We start from the raw sequence: 18,987 nt of genomic DNA on the forward strand, positions 1-18,987 counted from the left end.
ACCAATGAAAGCCAGCAGACTGTGTCTAGCTTAATCCCATTTTGACATCAGGAATAGATGGATGGGTGTTGCTGTGCGGTCGTATCTTTAAAATTTTAAAATTTTCATATAATTAAAGTATTTTTTATTTATGATTTAATTCCGTATCTCTTAAAATTTTACAATTTCATATCCTTAAAATTTTAATATAACTTCTTCAATTCACATCCAACCATAAAATCTGATGCAACTCCGATCGAGGCTTAATAAACGAGCATATTTAATTGTGAATGGATTTTGAAATGCTTAATGTCAACCCAACAAACAAAATTAAAATGAAGAATGAACCAATACATTGGTTTTGTTTAATAATTTAATGATGGGAATCTTTTGTGCATTTTTGGAAATTTCTTGACATTGTTGGATGTATACGTCACAGTATCGGGTTGCACGCCATCTATTTTTACAATTTGTTTCGACGATGACACAAATGAACGGATATTTCAGCAATGTTGAAAGACTCGGACAGAGACATCGATTATATCCTTAGTTTTTTGCACTTAATTTTAATATAAGATTAAGGAATCGAATTCGTCGAGTGATTTTAACTATTAAAGAGTGTGTTATTTTCTAAAAATATTTTGAATTAAACAATTACCTCTATAAAATATATCTATATTATTAATAACTGAAAAAATTATAAATATATAAATTTTATAATCATCTTAAATCAATTTTAGTTCGGGTTTAAGGGTCCACTAAGATCTAAAATGTCAAACGCAAGGAAACAAGAGGGGAAATGGGTGGAAATTGCAAAGAATATTACATTTAGATCTAAAATGTCTCTTACAATAATATGCTAAAATGTTAAAATAAATATTTTAAAGGTTCATCAATCATAAAGTCAAGAATAATACTTTAAAAAATATTTTTAAAGACATACACCTATATATTAATAATATAAATATTTTAATGAAAATATACAGAAATAAAATCTTAGGATGTACATCATCAATAAAATATATAATTAATTGAAGAAAAAAAATTAGATTGAGCACGTGCCTACTCGTTGTGGGTCCACCAATGTCTGAAAATAAATTGAATAATTTAATTTATGTATTATTATTATTTGATTAACTATTAATATATTGTTAATTTGTTCCATTCATAATATTAGAAATCGAAGTCCTAATCTTGTTTTAAATATTTAGTTTCTTATTCACTAAATCAATTAATTGTATATATTCTAATATTATTTGATAGACGATATTAATTAATTTTTATTAAATAAATAATAAAGTTAATGATTTTTAAAAATAAAATAATTATATAATATTCTTTGAAAAACTTAAAAATTTTGGAAGTAGTATTTTTGTAAATTTTAAAAATTAAAAAAATAATTATAGAATATTCTTTGATAGTATACGATTTACCTCTTTTGGTTAGGATGAAGACCATCATAACTATTTATAGGTTCACACATTGAATAGATCTTATTGTCAAATAATAGATTTAATTATGACATATTATATGGGCTTATCGATGGTTATGTTAAGGGATTGTAGTTGGTCAGAGAATGGATCTCCAGAAACATTTACGAACTTTTGAGACTTCGAAGAACTTCGGAGGATATAACACTCCAGAGATATAACAACGGAGATACAACCTAACTTGACGTGCGAAGGTCTTTCACAGATAATTGTTATGAAAAAAACAGAATTATAATAACTATAGATAGTTAACCCTTTTGACTTAATTCCACAAACAATGTCCTTACAGTCATAATTTTCCAGACTAACTGGATCTAAAAATATAACTAATAAGAAATGTCACATGTTAGTATATAATGAAAACAGTGATGGATGTACATAGACCTACAGTGAAAATATGTCTACATTGAAATTTAAATTTATTTATATTAATTGTTTATTTTACTGATAATATTTGTTCTGAAATTTTATTTATGTTACTTTTATACAATTTTTATTATCATTAAAATATATATATATATATATATATATATATACCTTAAAAAATATTTCTATTCCAACTGCGTATGAAACTGATAAATCATAAATGTTCATGGGAGTGTATTTGTGTGCCTTTTACAAACAGTCAATCCCATGTAGTTGGAAAACACATTGTAATGATACTGGCAAACTAAAAGCACGGCGAGGAAGTCAAATCATTTGAGATACATGTAAAGCAAACAAAAATCAAATATCACAAGAAGAAATTTCCTACGTCTGCTGACTGCTTCTACGTTAAATGTGAGGCTCGTTCGTACTTGCCGTCTATGCTCAGGGCGTGGTATGGTTTTTGGTACTGTATAAATTCTTAAAAAGGGTCTATTTTTTAGATATATTCGATTTTGGAGCTATAATAGTGGTGTTTTTTTGACAAACGCCGCAATAAATCCATCTATAATAGCGTTTTATCAATAAAGCCGCAATAATAGTGGCGTTTTTTTAAAAAAACATCGCAATAGGTCCATCTATAGTGGCGTTTATTGAAAAAACACCATTATATATATATATATATTTTTTAGGCCTGCGCGGTCATGTAGTTTGCGCCGCCCCAGCTACGGCCTTGTCTCAAACATTTGTATTTATTAAGTGGTGTAAGTAGCAAATCGCAGGTCAATTTTTTTTTATCTATTAAGCTTTCATAATTTTTAAAATTTTAAAGTTCAACGTCATTCGGACAACTGTAATAAATGATTATTGATAAATTCACGTGATTTATCATAATTAAATATACCATTTGATACCTATACCTCTATAAATTTATAAATAATTATTATGACTTTAGACTAACATTAACATAAAAACTATCATGCACCACTGAATATAAAGATACGACCATTTTCTCTCTCTTAATTTACAATTCATCATATCTTCTTCAACTTATTAGATTACCTATAACAAATTCCATTCAAATAAAAATGGATAAATCGTTTAAAAACACTACAATAACAATTTTCCCTTCAAAAAATTTACTTTTGTTTTTGATGTTGACGATAAGATGTAAAATTCAGCCCTAAATTGAAGAGAACCCTACCACAACTCTCGACAAAATTCGACTTCTTAGCATTCACTTTAGTATATGTATGTAATCTATGTATATATATGTAAAGAGAAACCGCTAGAGTTTTCAGTGGTGTTTTCAGTGGTTCTCTCCACTAACCCTAAAATAAATAGATTGATCAAGGTTTCGCTCTCAGCCAAACCAATTAAAGCCCACCTTTTTTTTTTCTTCTGTTTCTCTCGCTCGACAGTCAAGCTCATATACAGCTGATTCCCCCCCTTTAAATCTTATATTTCCAGGTGATGTTCGTTCTTCTTCTCTAGTCTACACTCAGGTTTACGTAACCCTAAAACTATTAATTTTTCTTTTTGATTGTTCGGTTATGCTTGAAATTCCTTTCTCTGGATATGCAGTTTTTAGTATCCGACTACCGAAGAGAGAGCTTTGAATGATTTTATTTCAGTTGTATACTTTTTCTCTTATTTTTGAGTTGTATGTGGACTTTATTTGTTTTATTTATTTAAATTGTTTATGGTAAATCTTAGACTTTAATTTCTTCACTGTAATTTAGGCATTGTCATTTTCTAAGTTTTTTCCCTGAGACTTTTGTTTTTTATGTTAGTTCCTGAATAGGATCCTCTCGTTTCAGAAGATGAAGGCGTGGTCGTTTTGCTAATTTGTTGTTTGCTTAATGTTGTCGTGGATGATGCAGGGGTTTGTAAGAAGATAAGCTTTTCACTAATAATTTAACGGGTTTAATCAGGGCAGTAAAAAGGTTATGCCCGATATGGAAAATGAAAGTTCCAAAGTCTCGCGAGCCGAAGAAATAAAAAACCAGGCTAATGAAGCATTTAAAGGTACCAACGTAGTGAACATGTAAATGTCAGTATCACGGATATTGTTTTTGTTTCATTGAATATTGATTGGGTTTTAAGTGTTTGGCTCTGCATGGAGAAAGTTTAGATTGTGGATGTTTTAATGAATGTATCGTTATTACGATAATGATGCTTGCAATTTCATTGTGTTTAATTGTGTTGAAGTTGTTGTTTTGCTTTTTTTTTCAGCATACAAATATGGTCAGGCTATTGACTTGTACACACAGGCAATAGAGCTAAACAGTCAGAATGCAGTATACTGGGCCAATCGTTCATTTGCTCACACCAAATTGGAAGAGTATGGTAGTGCCATAAGGGATGCTACTAAGGCGATTGAAGTGGATCCTAAATATTCAAAGGCATGCTTTATATAGTGAAGTGATTCAGCCTTTTATACAATATCTATTTTTGTTCTTGTTCTGATGGTTCTCCAACTTACAGGGTTATTACAGACAAGGTGCTGCTTATCTTGCAATGGGGAAGTTTAAGGAAGCACTGAAGGATTTTCAACAGGTAATAGGGCTATAATATTGCAAAATTTGTTTGTTTCATGTCTTTGTTTAACTTATTTCATACAGAGGGTGGTGCCGCTGTCTGAAATATATTTCTCATGCATCTTTTTTGCATATATATTTTTCATGTAATATGCGTAGCAATTATTTTTCATTTTATTAGAAATTCTCTTTGTTTTAATTTACACTTTAGGATTTATTGTAGAATGTTTCCTCCATTTAAGACTGAGCTTCACAAGTTGTTTCTCCTTCTAGTGTTAGAGGTAAGGTTCGGTTGTTTTTTCATAAATGCCTTAATCGACTAACCTCCAACTGATGGACAAACATAGGTTTAAATGACCTAACTGAACAAACTTTGCATATGTCCGTTAATTCAGTTACCAACTTTTTTTTCCGATGTTTTTTTAACTTTTTGGGTTTATTATAAATTCAGGTTGGATTTAATTTATATTATATAGTATACATTACAAATATATTTAAATTTAATAAAAATAATATATTAAGTTGATTAAGTTGGTTGGTATGTTTATTAAATTCAATAACTAATAACCGACCTAAACTTACCCATATTAACAGAAGCCTATACCAAGTTAACCAAAGGAAGCATCTTAACTGAAACTGACAAAAACAGTTGTGGATGTTAAGTAGCCAACTTTTGCTCACCCCTAATTAGAGGTTGTATGGGCTAGTGAAATCTGCTTGGTAGCTCTAGATTTGATATAACTTTACGTTTCTCATTTTGTGAGGTGCACATATGCATACATTTACATTTTAGCAAGAAAACGTGTGTGTTGATGTTGTTTTACTTGACATCATCATGTACTGCCATGTTTCTTTTTTTTCCTCTCCTGGGAAATTCATATAATTGCTATACATTTAATGTGTGAAATGTGATTTGTGATGTCTGAAATATATTTTCTTCCCTCTGGAATCAGGTCAAAAGGATTTGTCCCAATGATCTTGATGCTACAAAGAAATTAAAGGAGTGTGAGAAAGCAGTAATGAAATTAAAGTTTGAAGAAGCAATTGCCGTACCTGAGTCTGAGAGGCGTTCCATAGCTGACTCTATAGACTACCGTAGCATAAGTATTTTCTTTTCCCCATTATATCTACAATTTATTCCTAATTTATTTATTTTTAGGCGTCTTCTAGAAATGGTCTTCCACATTGGCATTAACGAAATTGCTTTCTCTTTTTCTTTTTAAGTCGTGGAGCCACAATATTCAGGTGCAAGAATAGAGGGAGATGTTGTTACTTTGGACTTTGTTAAGAAAATGATGGATGACTTCAAGAACCAAAAGTGTTTGCATAAAAGGTACGTCTAGTAACTGCAGTTATGGATTTTGTTCCTCCTAAATGACGCTTTTTTTTTGCTGAATAATCTTATTGCCTTATTGGTACAGATATGCATTCCAGATTGTCTTGCAAATGAGAGAAATGTTGCAGGCTCTGCCATCTCTTGTTGACATTAATGTTCCTGATGGTAGTCATTTAACTGTCTGTGGTGACGTGCATGGTCAGGTAATTAACAGAGGATAAATGATTTACTGCATTTAAGAGACATGACGTATATAGTGTCACCATTCATTGATGTTGGACGCAGGTAGCTATGATACTGTCTTGAGTACCTATCATTTACAGCTATGATAACATAGCTAACGGTGGAATAATTTGCATGCTTCATTTTGCTTTCTTTTAGTGCTTTTTGTTTATTAATGTGTTTATTGTTGTTCCTTTTCTTGTAGTTCTACGATCTGATAAATATTTTTGAGCTTAATGGTCTCCCTTCAGAAGAGAATCCATATCTCTTTAATGGTGACTTTGTGGACAGAGGATCTTTCTCTGTGGAGGTCATCCTCACACTATTTGCATTCAAGTGCATGTGTCCATCAGGTGAAATCCACTTCCAACATTATTCTACCTCAAATTTCCTCCTTGGCCTTTACATGAATTGCGTTAGTCCTTTGTTTCCCTTTTCTGCTAATTTAGATATTTAGATTTATCTTTTCCATTTTTGTTTTCTTATTTGCTTAAATGAAATTGTCACTGGAGTATTAAGGAGCTTTATCTGAGCACTTCTTTTAGGACTCTAATAATGGATCTTCTTGATTGGAGATTGCATATTGAGCTTCTTGATTGGACACTCCCTAAACTGATAATCTCTTCTGGAAGCTCTCTGATGTGATCTTCAGGATTTGTAGTTCCCTATTAGTATGATATATATACAATTTTGGTTTCACTTTGTTGCATCTAACTTGGGAATTTTCAGCTATTTATCTTGCTAGAGGCAACCATGAGAGTAAGAGCATGAACAAGATATATGGTTTTGAGGGTGAGGTCAGGTCCAAGCTGAGTGAGAGATTTGTGGAACTCTTTGCCGAAGTATTCTGTTATTTGCCTTTGGCTCATGTAATAAATCAGAAGGCTTTTGTCATTCATGGAGGCCTTTTCAGTGTTGATGGGGTGAAACTATCTGACATCAGGGCAATAGATCGGTTTTGTGAGCCTCCTGAGGAAGGTAAACTGCAAACGGTGTTTTCCTTAAGTTTCTGTGAAGTTTGGTGCAATTTAACATGTAAAGTGACACTATTGATTTTTCTTATTCTTAAGTTAAGGAACTATATCGTCTACATTTATTTATTCAGCCTCTTATTAGTTTGGAATATGAAGGTTTCTCCAGTATTATCCCTATTTTATCTGTATAATATAGTAATGTGGCTTAGGAGGCATGGACCATTTTTATAAATTTCAATGCCCTTTTGGAAGGCTTAGATATCATTTCTACCTTTTTTATATAAAAAAATCCTAATAAAGTTAAACTATAGAGTACAATTTTGCTTGAATTGTTTTCATGTCCTTTTCTACATTTTCTTTGTTGACAAAATTAAACTTTATCATTTGTAGTCAGTATGACTATTGATTATTATTTTTTTGATAAAAAATGCATATAATATAATCTGCTTCTAAGGGGAATCAAACCGATGACTTGTAGCAATATGACTATTGATTATAATTAAATTCAGATGTAAAATGCACATGAAGATATGGTAATCTAAAATTGCAAATCTATGAAGAAGCTGATACAAATTTAGGAGCAAAAAGGTAGTGTAAAATAATGATATGTTCTTTTGAAATTGTCTCATGGTTCTTTGTTGATTTCTTCAGGGTTGATGTGTGAATTACTTTGGAGTGATCCGCAACCTCACCCAGGACGAGGCCCTAGCAAGAGGGGAGTAGGTCTTTCTTTTGGTGGAGATGTGACAAAAAGATTCTTGCAGGATAACGATCTAGGTACTTATCCGTTTGTTTGTGTGCTTTGTTTTTAGTGAAAAAGGGAAAAAAAAAGGGGGAGGAGAGGAAATTGATGATTGATTTTGGTGAATACCTGTTTAATTGACAGATTTAGTTGTGAGGTCTCATGAAGTGAAAGATGAAGGTTACGAGATTGAGCATGATGGTAAACTTATTACTGTTTTCTCTGCACCAAATTACTGTGATCAGGTAATTTAATCTCAAATGATTTCTTCATAAATAGGATCATTCGTTAAGTTATCATCAGAGCTTGTGTAATCACCTCATATGAATATTTCTGTATGCAAAGAAGTTGCTTTTGTCTCTCATCTTGCAAGCTTCATATGGATAGTTCATGTGCACGCTTCTGACTTGTATTATATAAATTAGCTGACCCTATTCCATATGTAATGGGGTAAGGGGAGGTAGGGTAGTAGGTTGCCCCCAACGCTAGGTTGAGAGCAACTTCCGTGGAATACCTCCGGCAATTATGAATTGCCCACCGTGGGACTCGATCCCACGACCACAAGGTTAAGAGCAACTGACTTGTATTATATAGTCTTTGTTAAATGCATTATGTGTTTCCTCGAGTGCACATGTTTCCCCATTTCATTCTGCATTTTTACTGTCATTTTCAACTATACGGCAATATTAAATAGCTTCAGGCATAGTGTAGGGAACTTCAAGTTCCCACTAGTATTTGATGATATTTTGTCCAGAGGGTTCGTCCTAGAACCCTTATATGGCCTCAGGCACAAAGGTAAAAAAGGCTAGCTCAAGTTGAAGTGCAATATTTATGTGTGAGTTTGTGTGTGTTGATATATATGTATTCAAAGTTTAAGACAATAAATTCTAAAGTGGGGTCTATTTTATCTAAAAACATGCAATTTTTTATTAGTCAATATTCATGAATTCATTATGGTCCATGTCTATAGTTGAATACTATTATAGAATTTGGTACTATCCATTTCTTACAAGGTCTGCTGTTGTTTTATTTGTTTCTGTTTGAAGTTGAAACAGAGTACTTTGGTTGGAAATTCTATTATTCGGTGTTGTATGTCTGCCTCCTGATTTGCTTGCTATTTTAGATTATATATTTTGTAGTCTAACACGACTCATCAAATGGTTTGTTTCAGATGGGTAACAAGGGTGCACTTATTCGATTTGAAGCCCCTGATTTGAAGCCAAATATTATTACATTCTCAGCAGTGGTTAGTAGTTTGTGATGTTTTTGTTATTGTCCACTTATTGTTGTTCTTAGGAAAATGACCATGAATGGAAGCTTGAGTGACTGATTTACATACCTGATTTGCTGCACAGCCTCACCCTGACGTCAAACCGATGGCTTACGCAAACAACTTCCTCAGAATGTTCCAATAGTTATACCCGAGTCATGCTCCATCTCAGTCCAAATTTTTTGCTACAAAATCTTTGCAATTGCTCTGTGGTACAATTTGTGTCTACTGCTCGGTTGTATGATTTTTCGCAATACAAGAGCCAAGTTTGTTCCTGTCGAGGAGCTGCCGGAGAAGCGGTAAATGTTGATAAATTCCCGTTGTGGTTTTATGTTATTGTTTCTATTCATTTCAGGCTTTAATCAAATCGAAAAGGATGGGCAAAATGCCGTTAAAAGATTTAAAAAAAGATGAAGAAACACTTGCTGGCATTGGCAAGGAGTCTGCTGATAGCATTTAAATATAGGTGATCTCTTCCGTCTTATTGTATACGTTAGTGTTTTATACTTTTGAAATTTTTCAATAAAATTTTCTAGTGTTTCTTGGATGGCTTTTTACTTAATTAGAAAGGTTACAAAATATTTGTCTGAATTGTAGTGTTACAAAATATATATCAGGATAAGATCCTGTTAAACAATATATAACTTGTTTTAGTCTTACAGATTTAAAACCGTTGGATAAGTGAAAATAAACGGTTAAGCTCTTTATTCATTTTTTTTCTCAATGAATAACTTTTCATTTTTTACCATTAATTTCAGTTGTTTATTTTCTCTCATCATACTTAATTTGTTTAAAACTAAAAAGAAAATTACATTTTGTAATTGAATTTTATCCATGTATGTATATATCTCTATTTAAAACAAGTAACGGACCAACATAAATTAAATTAAATCAGCTTGGCCCTCAAGGTGGCATGCATGCATATGAGAACTTTAAGAATATTACTGAGTCATAACATTTTGTATTAGGTTTCGAAATTTGTGATATTTCATATGTCTCGCCCAAGGTTATCTCGACCTTTAGATTTCAAACCAAATTCTATACTTATTGGTACGATATAATAGATCTCAAGTTTTATTATACTTTATTGAATCAAATTGAATAAAACAAAGATTAAAGTCAAAATAAATTATTTGAATCAAATATTACTACTGTATTTAAATTTGATTCACGATCACAAGTTGATTTGTGTACTATCAAATACTATTTAATTTAAACTCAAATAATTTAAGAATACATGTAACGTATCTCATTTCACATCCGAATCACGATCGCACTTTAATCTTCACAAAAGTAACTGTCTGATAAGAAAAGATGCTGTCACTGCTCACATCACAACATAAACAATTTCTTACATATGAAGAATTAGCGGTTATGGAAAAAAATCCATAAATAGTTTCTAAAGAAAAATAAAGCAGGTATCAACATACTGAAAATCCCAACTTCTCAAAGTTTCTTCTTTTTCTTCTTCTGATTCATTGATGAAACATAAGAAAAAAAAGGCTAAACTTCTGTCGACTTAGTCTTGTGGAGGAGGGTTAAATACGTAACCAGTTTTGGGGTTAACATTTGGCCTTGGATCTTTATAATCCATCATTCCAATCATTTCCCTTGATGTTTCTGCATTTTCCTGCTATCCAAACATAAAAAAACACCAGTTTTAGAACCTAAAACCTAACGAAATTCAAGAGAGAAAAAAGACCAACCTCCAGTTGAGCGGTGGATCCTTCAAAGACACCAGCCCCCATCAATTTCCTGGTACGAAATCCTAAGAAAAAACAACAAAAAAAGGTTGTACAAAATCAAAGAAATACATGAGAGAAGATACAAAGTAATACCTTGAGAGAAGGAGAGAAGCAAAAGCATTGAAAGAAGAAGTGATTTCAGAAAGCAAGAACGACCCATTGTTTGTTGAACAACTCTGTGAAATGGGTAGTTCTCGGCTTTTGAAAAATGAGAAGAGAGTTGAGGTTTTTGTCGACAGCTTCTTGAGCTTCTTTTAAGTTTCTGCAGATACAACGGGTGGGGTATTTTAAAGCATATTTTTTACTTCATATATAAAAAGAGTGCGGGAAGGCTTAGATAGTACACATTATATGTATATATATATATAAATAAACTTTTTATTTTATCATCTAACCTTAAAAAAATTATTATCATTCCGTTTTTAAATTTTTATTTAAAATTTTCTTAATTTATTAATAGTATATATACAACTTGCAAACGTAATTGCTCGAACTCATTATATTTAATAAAAATAGTTTTCTGTTTTAGTGTTGATATCTTTGGATGAATTCATTTAATTATTATTTTAAATTCGTTTAAACTTAAGATATTTAATGAATCTTTGAAGAATATCATAGTTAAAATAATATAGTTTAAAACACTTGCACATATTAAAATTCAATATCATAAATGAGGCTGGTTTTTTCAGTGCTTTTCAAAACCCACTGTGGAAGAATCTTTGGCAATCCTGTGTGCAGGTGAGCATATACTTTGCACACAGCAACTTATGGGTATTTTCTTATTATATTGTCAAAATAAATAATTGTTTTAAAAGACAAGCTGAAAGCACAAAACAATTGGGCTTTCATTGCTGGCAGATCAGCTCCAATATTTACACATTTATCTGCCATCTTAATATAAAATATAAAATATAAAATTTACTTTCTGTTGATTATTATTTGATATATTGACGATGAAGTTTTAATTTTCATTAGCGGTTTTAGTTCATCATCGTTTATATTATTTAATTATTTATTTAAAATATTCATTAAATACTATGATGACAGATTAAAATTGTTAAAAAGTTTTTCTCCTAAAAGTTTACACCGTTTGATTGTTCCTTTTTTTCTTCTTCTTTTCTTATATCATATTTTTCTTTTTCTTTTCCTTTTTCTATTTGTATTTTAATTTTTAATTTTTCTATTTTTATGAAATGTTTATTCTCCATCTTTTGATATATTTTAGTCTTATTTATCAATTGTTTGATTTTCCCCTTTAAATTTATTAGGGTTTGATTTGATGTCGTCTCTACTGATCAAATTGTCACTTATTTTTTTTCATATTGATATTCTTTGTTTTGAACCATCGGATTGGATTTAGATACACATTTTGAGTTCGGAGATAATTTTTTCACGACGCTCGATTCTGATTTGTAATTGTCGATGATCTTTTAATAGTTTGAACTCATGTTGTGGGTCGTTTGTCGACGGAGTTAAATCTATTTGTAACAATCTTTTGTTCGGATTTTTTTGGATGAGTTTTTTAATCCTTTCTTTGTATAGTCATTGTATAATCTAAAGTAACTAGTTTGTTATGTCAATGGTCATAAGAATATATCATAATTATGTGCTTAATTTATGTTTATGATCGTAATTCATAAACTTCATTATTAAGATATTTTTTAATAAAATTAGTGGATTTTATTTACATAAAAACTTGTTCGTAAAAGAAAAAAAATAAAACTCAGCCATTATTTTGTAATAAGAATGACACTTTTTAAATATAAAATAAACTTTTTTATAACGTTAACTTCTTCTACATATATGTAACACATTAAGCATTTGTTTTTACAACAATTCACCTAAGCTAGGCCTATAGTTGATGAATGTGCAGGTTATAAAGACTGCTCCGAATAGTACATAGAAGAAGATCATAAATATGCAGATTTTGATTTTTTCTAATTTTGATTTTGGCTAAGAATCAGAAATAAAAAGGATTTAACTTATTATGTGATTTTGATGATAATGTTTTTACAACAATTCACCTAAGCTAGGCCTATAGTTGATGAATGTGCAGTTTATAAAGACTGCTCCGAATAGTACATAGAAGAAGATCATAATTATAATGCAGATTTTGATTTTTATTCTAATTTTGATTTTGGCTAAGAATCAAGAAATAAAAAGGATTTAACTTATTATGTGATTTTGATGATAAAAAAAGAGTTAGATTCGAATAATCGTGTTTCACCTGAAAGGCGTGTGTACATTATTAATAAATTTTAAAATTATAAACAAATATTGCATTGTAATCGATAATCACCTTAGACTAAGGTATGTGATCATAATAATTTTTATGAGTAATTCTAGATAAAATGATTTTTTTATCCTTCAACTTTACTGGTTTTGTGATTTTAATTCTTAAATTTTTGAATAAACTAATTAAATAGTTATTAAATTAATTTAAAATAAAAATCATAATTTAAATACATATAATAAAATTTTTATTATTTTTTTACTATATTTTCGCGCCGTGCTATCGCATTTACATTATAATATTATTAGGTTTATAATTAAATGGACTTCAATAGTAAGGGGAAGAAACCCTGAAAGGCCCAAAACATAAGACGTTGAATCCATACGACAAAAAGAGCCCTTAAAAGGACGAGGAAGGTAACATTAGGGTTTTGGGTTTCGGTATATATAACCTCTTTCTTCTTCGGTGCGTAGGTTTGTTCCTTTTTTTTTCTCTAACTTCATTTTCTCGGCGCTCGTTCTCGTCTCTGTCGAGAAACCGGCGCCGTCATGGTTCACGTCAGTTTCTACCGCAACTGTAAGCTATTGTTCCTTTTCGCCTACCCTGCCTTCATTTTTTTACGTGATCTGTAGTTTCAAATTAGTTTTATTAGTTTTACCATTTTTTATATTGTTTTTGGATTCTCGGAAATCAGTGTCTGTATTTACTATTTATTCAGTATAATAAAATGGTTCTCTCTTTTAATTAATAATCTGCGTTTATTTTGTTTGAGATAGTTTAGGATGTTAGCCGCGATCTTTTGCCTTGGATTTTGTTTCATTCTTAGTTCTTAGTAGCCGCTTTGATCTATTTGTTTATTTATTCAATCCAATTGCTCTTTTGGTAATTAATGAGAATATTATAGTATAATCGACTTAAAGTAGTTAGAAAAATTCCGTGTTAGAGGTCTCAAGTTTGAATTTTGCAATGACGGGGTTTTGATTTATATGTGGAAGAGTATTGTTTATGATTCTGTAGATCATACAATGTAAATAACAGTATAATTTTGTTTATTCGTTTTCCGGTATTTTTGGATCCTATTTGAGCAAATATACTTGTTTAGATCTATGATTTTGCTGTTTTTCCTGATTTAATTGAAAAAAGTGAGGGTTTTGATTATTTGTTCATTGGAGGTTATGTAATCGGACCCTGACTTCCTAATTAGTGGACTCACTTTAATTTATTATAGATGAAATTGATGTATGATTGTAGATGGGAAGACCTTTAAGAAGCCAAGGCGTCCCTATGAAAAGGAGCGATTGGATGCAGAGTTGAGGCTTGTAGGAGAGTACGGACTCCGATGTAAGAGGGAGTTGTGGAGGGTTCAGTATGCATTGAGCCGTATTCGGAATGCTGCCAGGGATCTTCTCACTCTTGATGAGAAGAACCCTCGTCGTATTTTTGAAGGTGAAGCACTTCTTCGTAGGATGAACAGGTATGGACTTTTGGATGAGAGCCAAAACAAGCTTGATTATGTATTGGCTTTGACTGTTGAGAACTTTCTTGAACGTCGCTTGCAAACACTAGTGTTTAAGTCTGGGATGGCCAAGTCGATCCACCATGCTCGTGTTTTGATTAGGCAAAGACATATCAGGTAAAGACTACATTTTTCTTGCTATAAACTTGTCAGGAGTTTATTTTTTGCTGTGTTTATATATTGATGATTAGGTTGTTTCAGCAGTTTCATATATTCGTGGATGCATGCTTCTGTTGTCCGAAAGATAATTTATGGATGCTCTAAATGTCGCATCTATATTAGACATGACACAATTACATGACACTGAAAAACAAGGACATTTTAAAAATATGACATGATATGGAGACATGAATGTCTTCAAAATATATGAATATGATATCTCATCTATACATGAATTGCTGCGTCTATCTTGATGTTTGTTGTTTTATCATCGATAGGGTTGGTAGGCAGGTGGTGAACATCCCATCTTTCATGGTGAGGGTTGACTCTCAAAAACATATAGACTTCTCTCTCACTAGTCCATTCGGAGGCGGCCGCCCTGGAAGAGTGAAGCGAAAGAACCAGAGAGCAGCTGCCAAGAAGGCTTCTGGGGGAGATGGCGATGATGACGAGGATGACGAGTAAACCTTAAGGCCATTACCCCACAACTAGGAACCCTTACTAGACATGGTTTTAGTTTTGTTTCCAGATCTTTACTGCAGTGGATTCTGGTATATGTTTTGCTTTAAGTATTCTGTTTTGTTTTCCCCCTTGTTTGAAGTTATTTTGGGTAATCATGTTGTTTAAAGATTATAATATTTTAATTTTGGTCATTTTAGTGCACAATGTTATCTATTTTAGCCAAAATCGAATAAAGGACCTACCCTTCTTTTTATTGGTAGTGGCATATTTTGTATTATCTTCAAATAATTGGAATCATCTCCTCTATCAATAATAGACATGTGACTTTAACAACCTCTTTATTCAATACATATTTATAAATAGATGGTTGAGATTAATAGTAAAAAAATATTTTGAAAATAATTATATAAAATCTGAAAATGAAAAAATTTAATGGATGCTGATCACATATATTATTAGTGTGAAGTTAATCTGATCAAGATATAAGGTGTAGAATGTGTACATTCCATTAGGGCTCTCGTGTAATAGTTTATATATTTTTTAAATAAAATCATTTAAAATATGTTTAGAATGCTTTTTAAAACAAAAAATGCTTTAAAATCATTTTGATGTTTTAAAAAAAATATTTTAAACATTTTAATAAAATATTTTACGAATGTTTTTAATTAAAATTATTTTAATGATTTTAAATTAATTATTATAATACTGATTGAGTTTAATATCACGTTTTAATAAGATATTTTTATCTTTACATACTTTTATATATTCATCAGATAAACTAATTAAAATGAAGGATTAAACATGGACTAATGCATGGTAGAGCCAAATGGAAGGTGGTGAGGCTCTAACATCCACAAAAGTCTTTTAGATAATTTGATTGTAAGTCTAATAATTTAAATTAATCAAATTAAAATTTTTGAGTTTAAGTATTTCTTAAATGCTTACGCCTTTTGATTTCTCAATATTCAATCTTAATTTCATTATTAGATTAATAAATTTATATTTAATTATATTCTTTCTATCTATAGTCATAATCATAATTAATTTTTGTAACTATTTTCTTTCGAGTAGTATGAAGAGATTACAAGATAATATATATTCATAATTTTTTAAATCATCTATTGATAATGCACACATACTTTACAATTATTCGAACACAAGATTTCTACCACTAGAGCCACTCAGGGAAAGAGCCAAGATCCTAACTCGGGATGAGTAAAGTGTAATTTTTCTAAAAATAAGGGAAAATTCATAATTATCTCATAAATATTTAAATTTTATATACAAATTAAATATATAAAAAAATTACCGGGTTGGGGGCACAACCCTTCTCAGGTATCTAATATATCCATTCGTGAAGACACTTGTAGGTTGTGTTTATAAATATGTTTTTAAAAGAATAAAAAATCTCCAAACCAGTTAGAACATGAACTTGAACCTGTAAAATTCATGTCACACCAGACAGGGATAGGATAAAACAGCAAAGGAAATCTGTTGGTTAGGAGACTTGAAAATGGTGTTGAATGGAGAAGGCATCTTATAGGAACGAAGAAGCAATCAAATAATTACTAAAAAAATGTTTCAACGACGGCCACAACAAAAGAATCTTTTAGACCCCGACGCACTATTTCGGTTCATATCCTGTCTGGAGTAGCCGGAGCACTTGCTGGTGCATGTAGCATAGCAGTAGTTGAGTTCGTTTCTGTTTCGATCCAAAGAGACATCGAAAAAAGCTTCGAAACATGCATGCATGCACGCATGCATGTATGTATGTATGTATGTATGTATGTATGTATGTATGTATGTATGTATGTATGTATGTATGTATGTATGTATGTATGTATGTATGTATGTATGTATGTATGTATGTATGTATGTATGTATGTATGTATGTATGTATGTATGTATGTATGTATGTATGTATGTATGTATGTATGTATGTATGTATGTATGTATGTATGTATGTATGTATGTATGTATGTATGTATGTATGTATGTATGTATGTATGTATGTATGTATGTATGTATGTATGCATGCATGTATGTATGCAAAACAGGAAAAGATGGGGAACCACAAAACAAAGCACACTTGTTGCATCCCCATTTCACCATTTGCAAACCAAAATAGACTCGGCCTTTGAAATGTAATAGGGGCTTCTCCAAGTATTCAACATATCTGAAATCCAATAATAACATATCATTAACAGAGAAAGAAGGGAAAAAAAAGGTGATTGGAAATGTCGTATTCGTCGTCATCCGGTTCGGAGGAGGAGGATGAAGGGTTCGATTCATATAGAAAAGGGGGATATCATGCGGTACGAATAGGAGATTCTTTCGCTGCCGGTCGTTACATCGCTCAACGGAAGCTGGGATGGGGTCATTTCTCCACCGTATGGCTCGCTTACGATACTCAATCCTCAGTAAGTCTTTTTCCCCTATGTATGTATGTATGTATGTATGCATGCTTAACAATGTTATCTAAATCCTTTTTGTTTCAATCAGAAATATGTTGCTCTAAAGATTCAGAAAAGTGCAGAACATTTTGCTCAAGCTGCCCTTCATGAGATTGAAGTGCTTTTATCTATTACCAATGGTGACCCTTCAAATTCCAAGTGTGTGGTTCGCCTGATTGATCACTTTAAGCACAGTGGCCCCAATGGTCAACATCTTTGCATGGTCCTCGAATTCCTCGGTGATAGCTTACTCCGTTTAATCAGGTTCCGGCGTTACAAAGGGATTGAATTGAATAAAGTTCGGGAGATATGCAAATGCGTATTGATAGCTCTGGATTACTTGCATAGGGAACTCGGCATCATCCACACCGATCTCAAACCCGAAAACATCCTTCTCTTATCCACCATTAATCCCGCCAAGGATCCGACCAGGTCCGCTCTTACACCGATACTCAAAAGGCCTGAGGCGGGTGCTCTAAACGGCAGATCCATGTCCATGGTCGAGAAAAGACTGAAAAGAAGGGCAAGAAGAGCTTCTATAGGAGGAGAAGCTGAAGCTCCGAAACTGGCGAAATCCATGGATGGGATCGACTTGAGGTGCAAGGTTGTCGACTTCGGGAATGCATGTTGGGCTGACAAACCATTCGCTGATGAAATTCAGACCAGACAGTACAGAGCTCCTGAGGTGATGCTAGGTTCTGGTTATTCCTTTCCAGCTGATATGTGGTCTTTTGCTTGCACTGCCTTTGAGCTTGCTACTGGTGACATGATGTTTGCCCCTAAAAGCGGCAAAGGATTCAGTGAAGATGAGGTATCACTGTTCTATACATGCATCGTTAGCATAATATAAATACGACTTATATTCATATCCGGCACTCAAAGTCGAATCCGAGTAACATATGTAATGATCATGAATCAAATAAAAAGAGAAAAGGACTGCCACAAATAACATTTTTGATTGGGTTGTGTTTTAGGATCACCTTGCTCTCATGATGGAGCTTCTTGGAAAGATGCCTAAAAAGGTGAAATCATTTCTGTATTACGAATGCCCTCTCTTGTTTATAAAACTATTCTGGTACAAACATTTCATCTGATGCTTCTCTGCAAGCAGATTGCCACCGGAGGATCTCGATCGAAGGATTATTTCGACAGACATGGGGACCTAAAGAGGATTCGAAGGCTGAAGTTAAGGCCACTGGATAGATTTTTGGTGGATAAATACAAGTTCTCGGAGAATGATGCTCGTGAGTTCGTTGGATTTCTTTGTCCTCTCCTGGATTTTGCACCTGAGAAGCGACCGACTGCCCAGCAGTGTCTGCAACATCCATGGCTCAATGTCAAGAGCTCACATCAGAAAGAGATGAATGTTCAGTCTGACGTTAAGGTTGGAATGGCCAACCTTAAGATTAACTAATGTAAAGTAATAACTATTGTAAAGGAAACGGCATGAGCCGGTGAAAATGTAAACTACACAATGTGTTTCTTCACATTCTTTATAGC

The 18,987-nt window shown here is 32.1% G+C and overlaps 3 protein-coding genes across 4 annotated transcripts; all 3 read left to right on the plus strand.

The window, feature by feature from the left end:
* Positions 1–3,199: 3,199 nt before the first annotated feature.
* Positions 3,200–9,466, plus strand: LOC120159411 (serine/threonine-protein phosphatase 5-like). Its single transcript, XM_039169997.1, has 13 exons — positions 3,200–3,305; positions 3,719–3,863; positions 4,071–4,240; positions 4,323–4,394; positions 5,329–5,479; positions 5,600–5,708; positions 5,797–5,914; positions 6,139–6,286; positions 6,663–6,911; positions 7,559–7,684; positions 7,794–7,894; positions 8,821–8,895; positions 9,005–9,466. The coding sequence occupies exons 2-13, from the start codon at positions 3,785–3,787 to the stop codon at positions 9,062–9,064; spliced, it is 1,458 nt and encodes a 485-aa protein (XP_039025928.1). The 5' UTR covers positions 3,200–3,305; positions 3,719–3,784; the 3' UTR covers positions 9,065–9,466.
* A 2,303-nt stretch (positions 9,467–11,769) lies between these two features.
* LOC120159437 (40S ribosomal protein S9-2-like) lies at positions 11,770–15,273 on the plus strand. Of its 2 annotated transcripts, XM_039170032.1 has the most exons (4): positions 11,770–11,783; positions 13,416–13,473; positions 14,149–14,530; positions 14,851–15,273. In XM_039170032.1, the coding sequence occupies exons 2-4, from the start codon at positions 13,446–13,448 to the stop codon at positions 15,035–15,037; spliced, it is 597 nt and encodes a 198-aa protein (XP_039025963.1). In that variant the 5' UTR covers positions 11,770–11,783; positions 13,416–13,445; the 3' UTR covers positions 15,038–15,273. The 2 variants fall into 2 exon arrangements, with proteins under 2 accessions (XP_039025963.1, XP_039025962.1); XM_039170031.1 differs by lacking the exon at positions 11,770–11,783 and having other exon boundaries at positions 13,353–13,473.
* Positions 15,274–17,255: 1,982 nt separating this feature from the next.
* LOC120159623 (SRSF protein kinase 1-like) lies at positions 17,256–18,983 on the plus strand. Its single transcript, XM_039170203.1, has 4 exons — positions 17,256–17,454; positions 17,537–18,298; positions 18,462–18,509; positions 18,599–18,983. Exons 1-4 carry the CDS (start codon positions 17,272–17,274, stop codon positions 18,899–18,901), a joined length of 1,296 nt encoding a protein of 431 aa, XP_039026134.1. The 5' UTR covers positions 17,256–17,271; the 3' UTR covers positions 18,902–18,983.
* Positions 18,984–18,987: the final 4 nt, after the last annotated feature.

This window comes from Hibiscus syriacus, unplaced genomic scaffold (genome assembly GCF_006381635.1).
Source record: "Hibiscus syriacus cultivar Baekdansim isolate YM2019G1 unplaced genomic scaffold, ASM638163v2 tig00111366_pilon, whole genome shotgun sequence".
NCBI lineage: Eukaryota > Viridiplantae > Streptophyta > Magnoliopsida > Malvales > Malvaceae > Hibiscus > Hibiscus syriacus.

Excerpts from the sequence above, each read along its gene's own strand:
- LOC120159411 (XM_039169997.1), top strand. The coding sequence starts at position 3,785 with ATGCCCGATATGGAAAATGAAAGTTCCAAAGTCTCGCGAGCCGAAGAA. Across the intron at positions 4,241-4,322 it reads TGGATCCTAAATATTCAAAG|GGTTATTACAGACAAGGTGC; the intron begins GCATGCTTTATA and ends TCCAACTTACAG. Across the intron at positions 6,912-7,558 it reads TTGTGAGCCTCCTGAGGAAG|GGTTGATGTGTGAATTACTT; the intron begins GTAAACTGCAAA and ends TGATTTCTTCAG.
- LOC120159623 (XM_039170203.1), top strand. The coding sequence starts at position 17,272 with ATGTCGTATTCGTCGTCATCCGGTTCGGAGGAGGAGGATGAAGGGTTC. Across the intron at positions 18,299-18,461 it reads AAGGATTCAGTGAAGATGAG|GATCACCTTGCTCTCATGAT; the intron begins GTATCACTGTTC and ends GTTGTGTTTTAG. Across the intron at positions 18,510-18,598 it reads TTGGAAAGATGCCTAAAAAG|ATTGCCACCGGAGGATCTCG; the intron begins GTGAAATCATTT and ends CTCTGCAAGCAG.
- LOC120159437 (XM_039170032.1), top strand. The coding sequence starts at position 13,446 with ATGGTTCACGTCAGTTTCTACCGCAACT. Across the intron at positions 13,474-14,148 it reads CGTCAGTTTCTACCGCAACT|ATGGGAAGACCTTTAAGAAG; the intron begins GTAAGCTATTGT and ends GTATGATTGTAG. Across the intron at positions 14,531-14,850 it reads ATTAGGCAAAGACATATCAG|GGTTGGTAGGCAGGTGGTGA; the intron begins GTAAAGACTACA and ends TATCATCGATAG.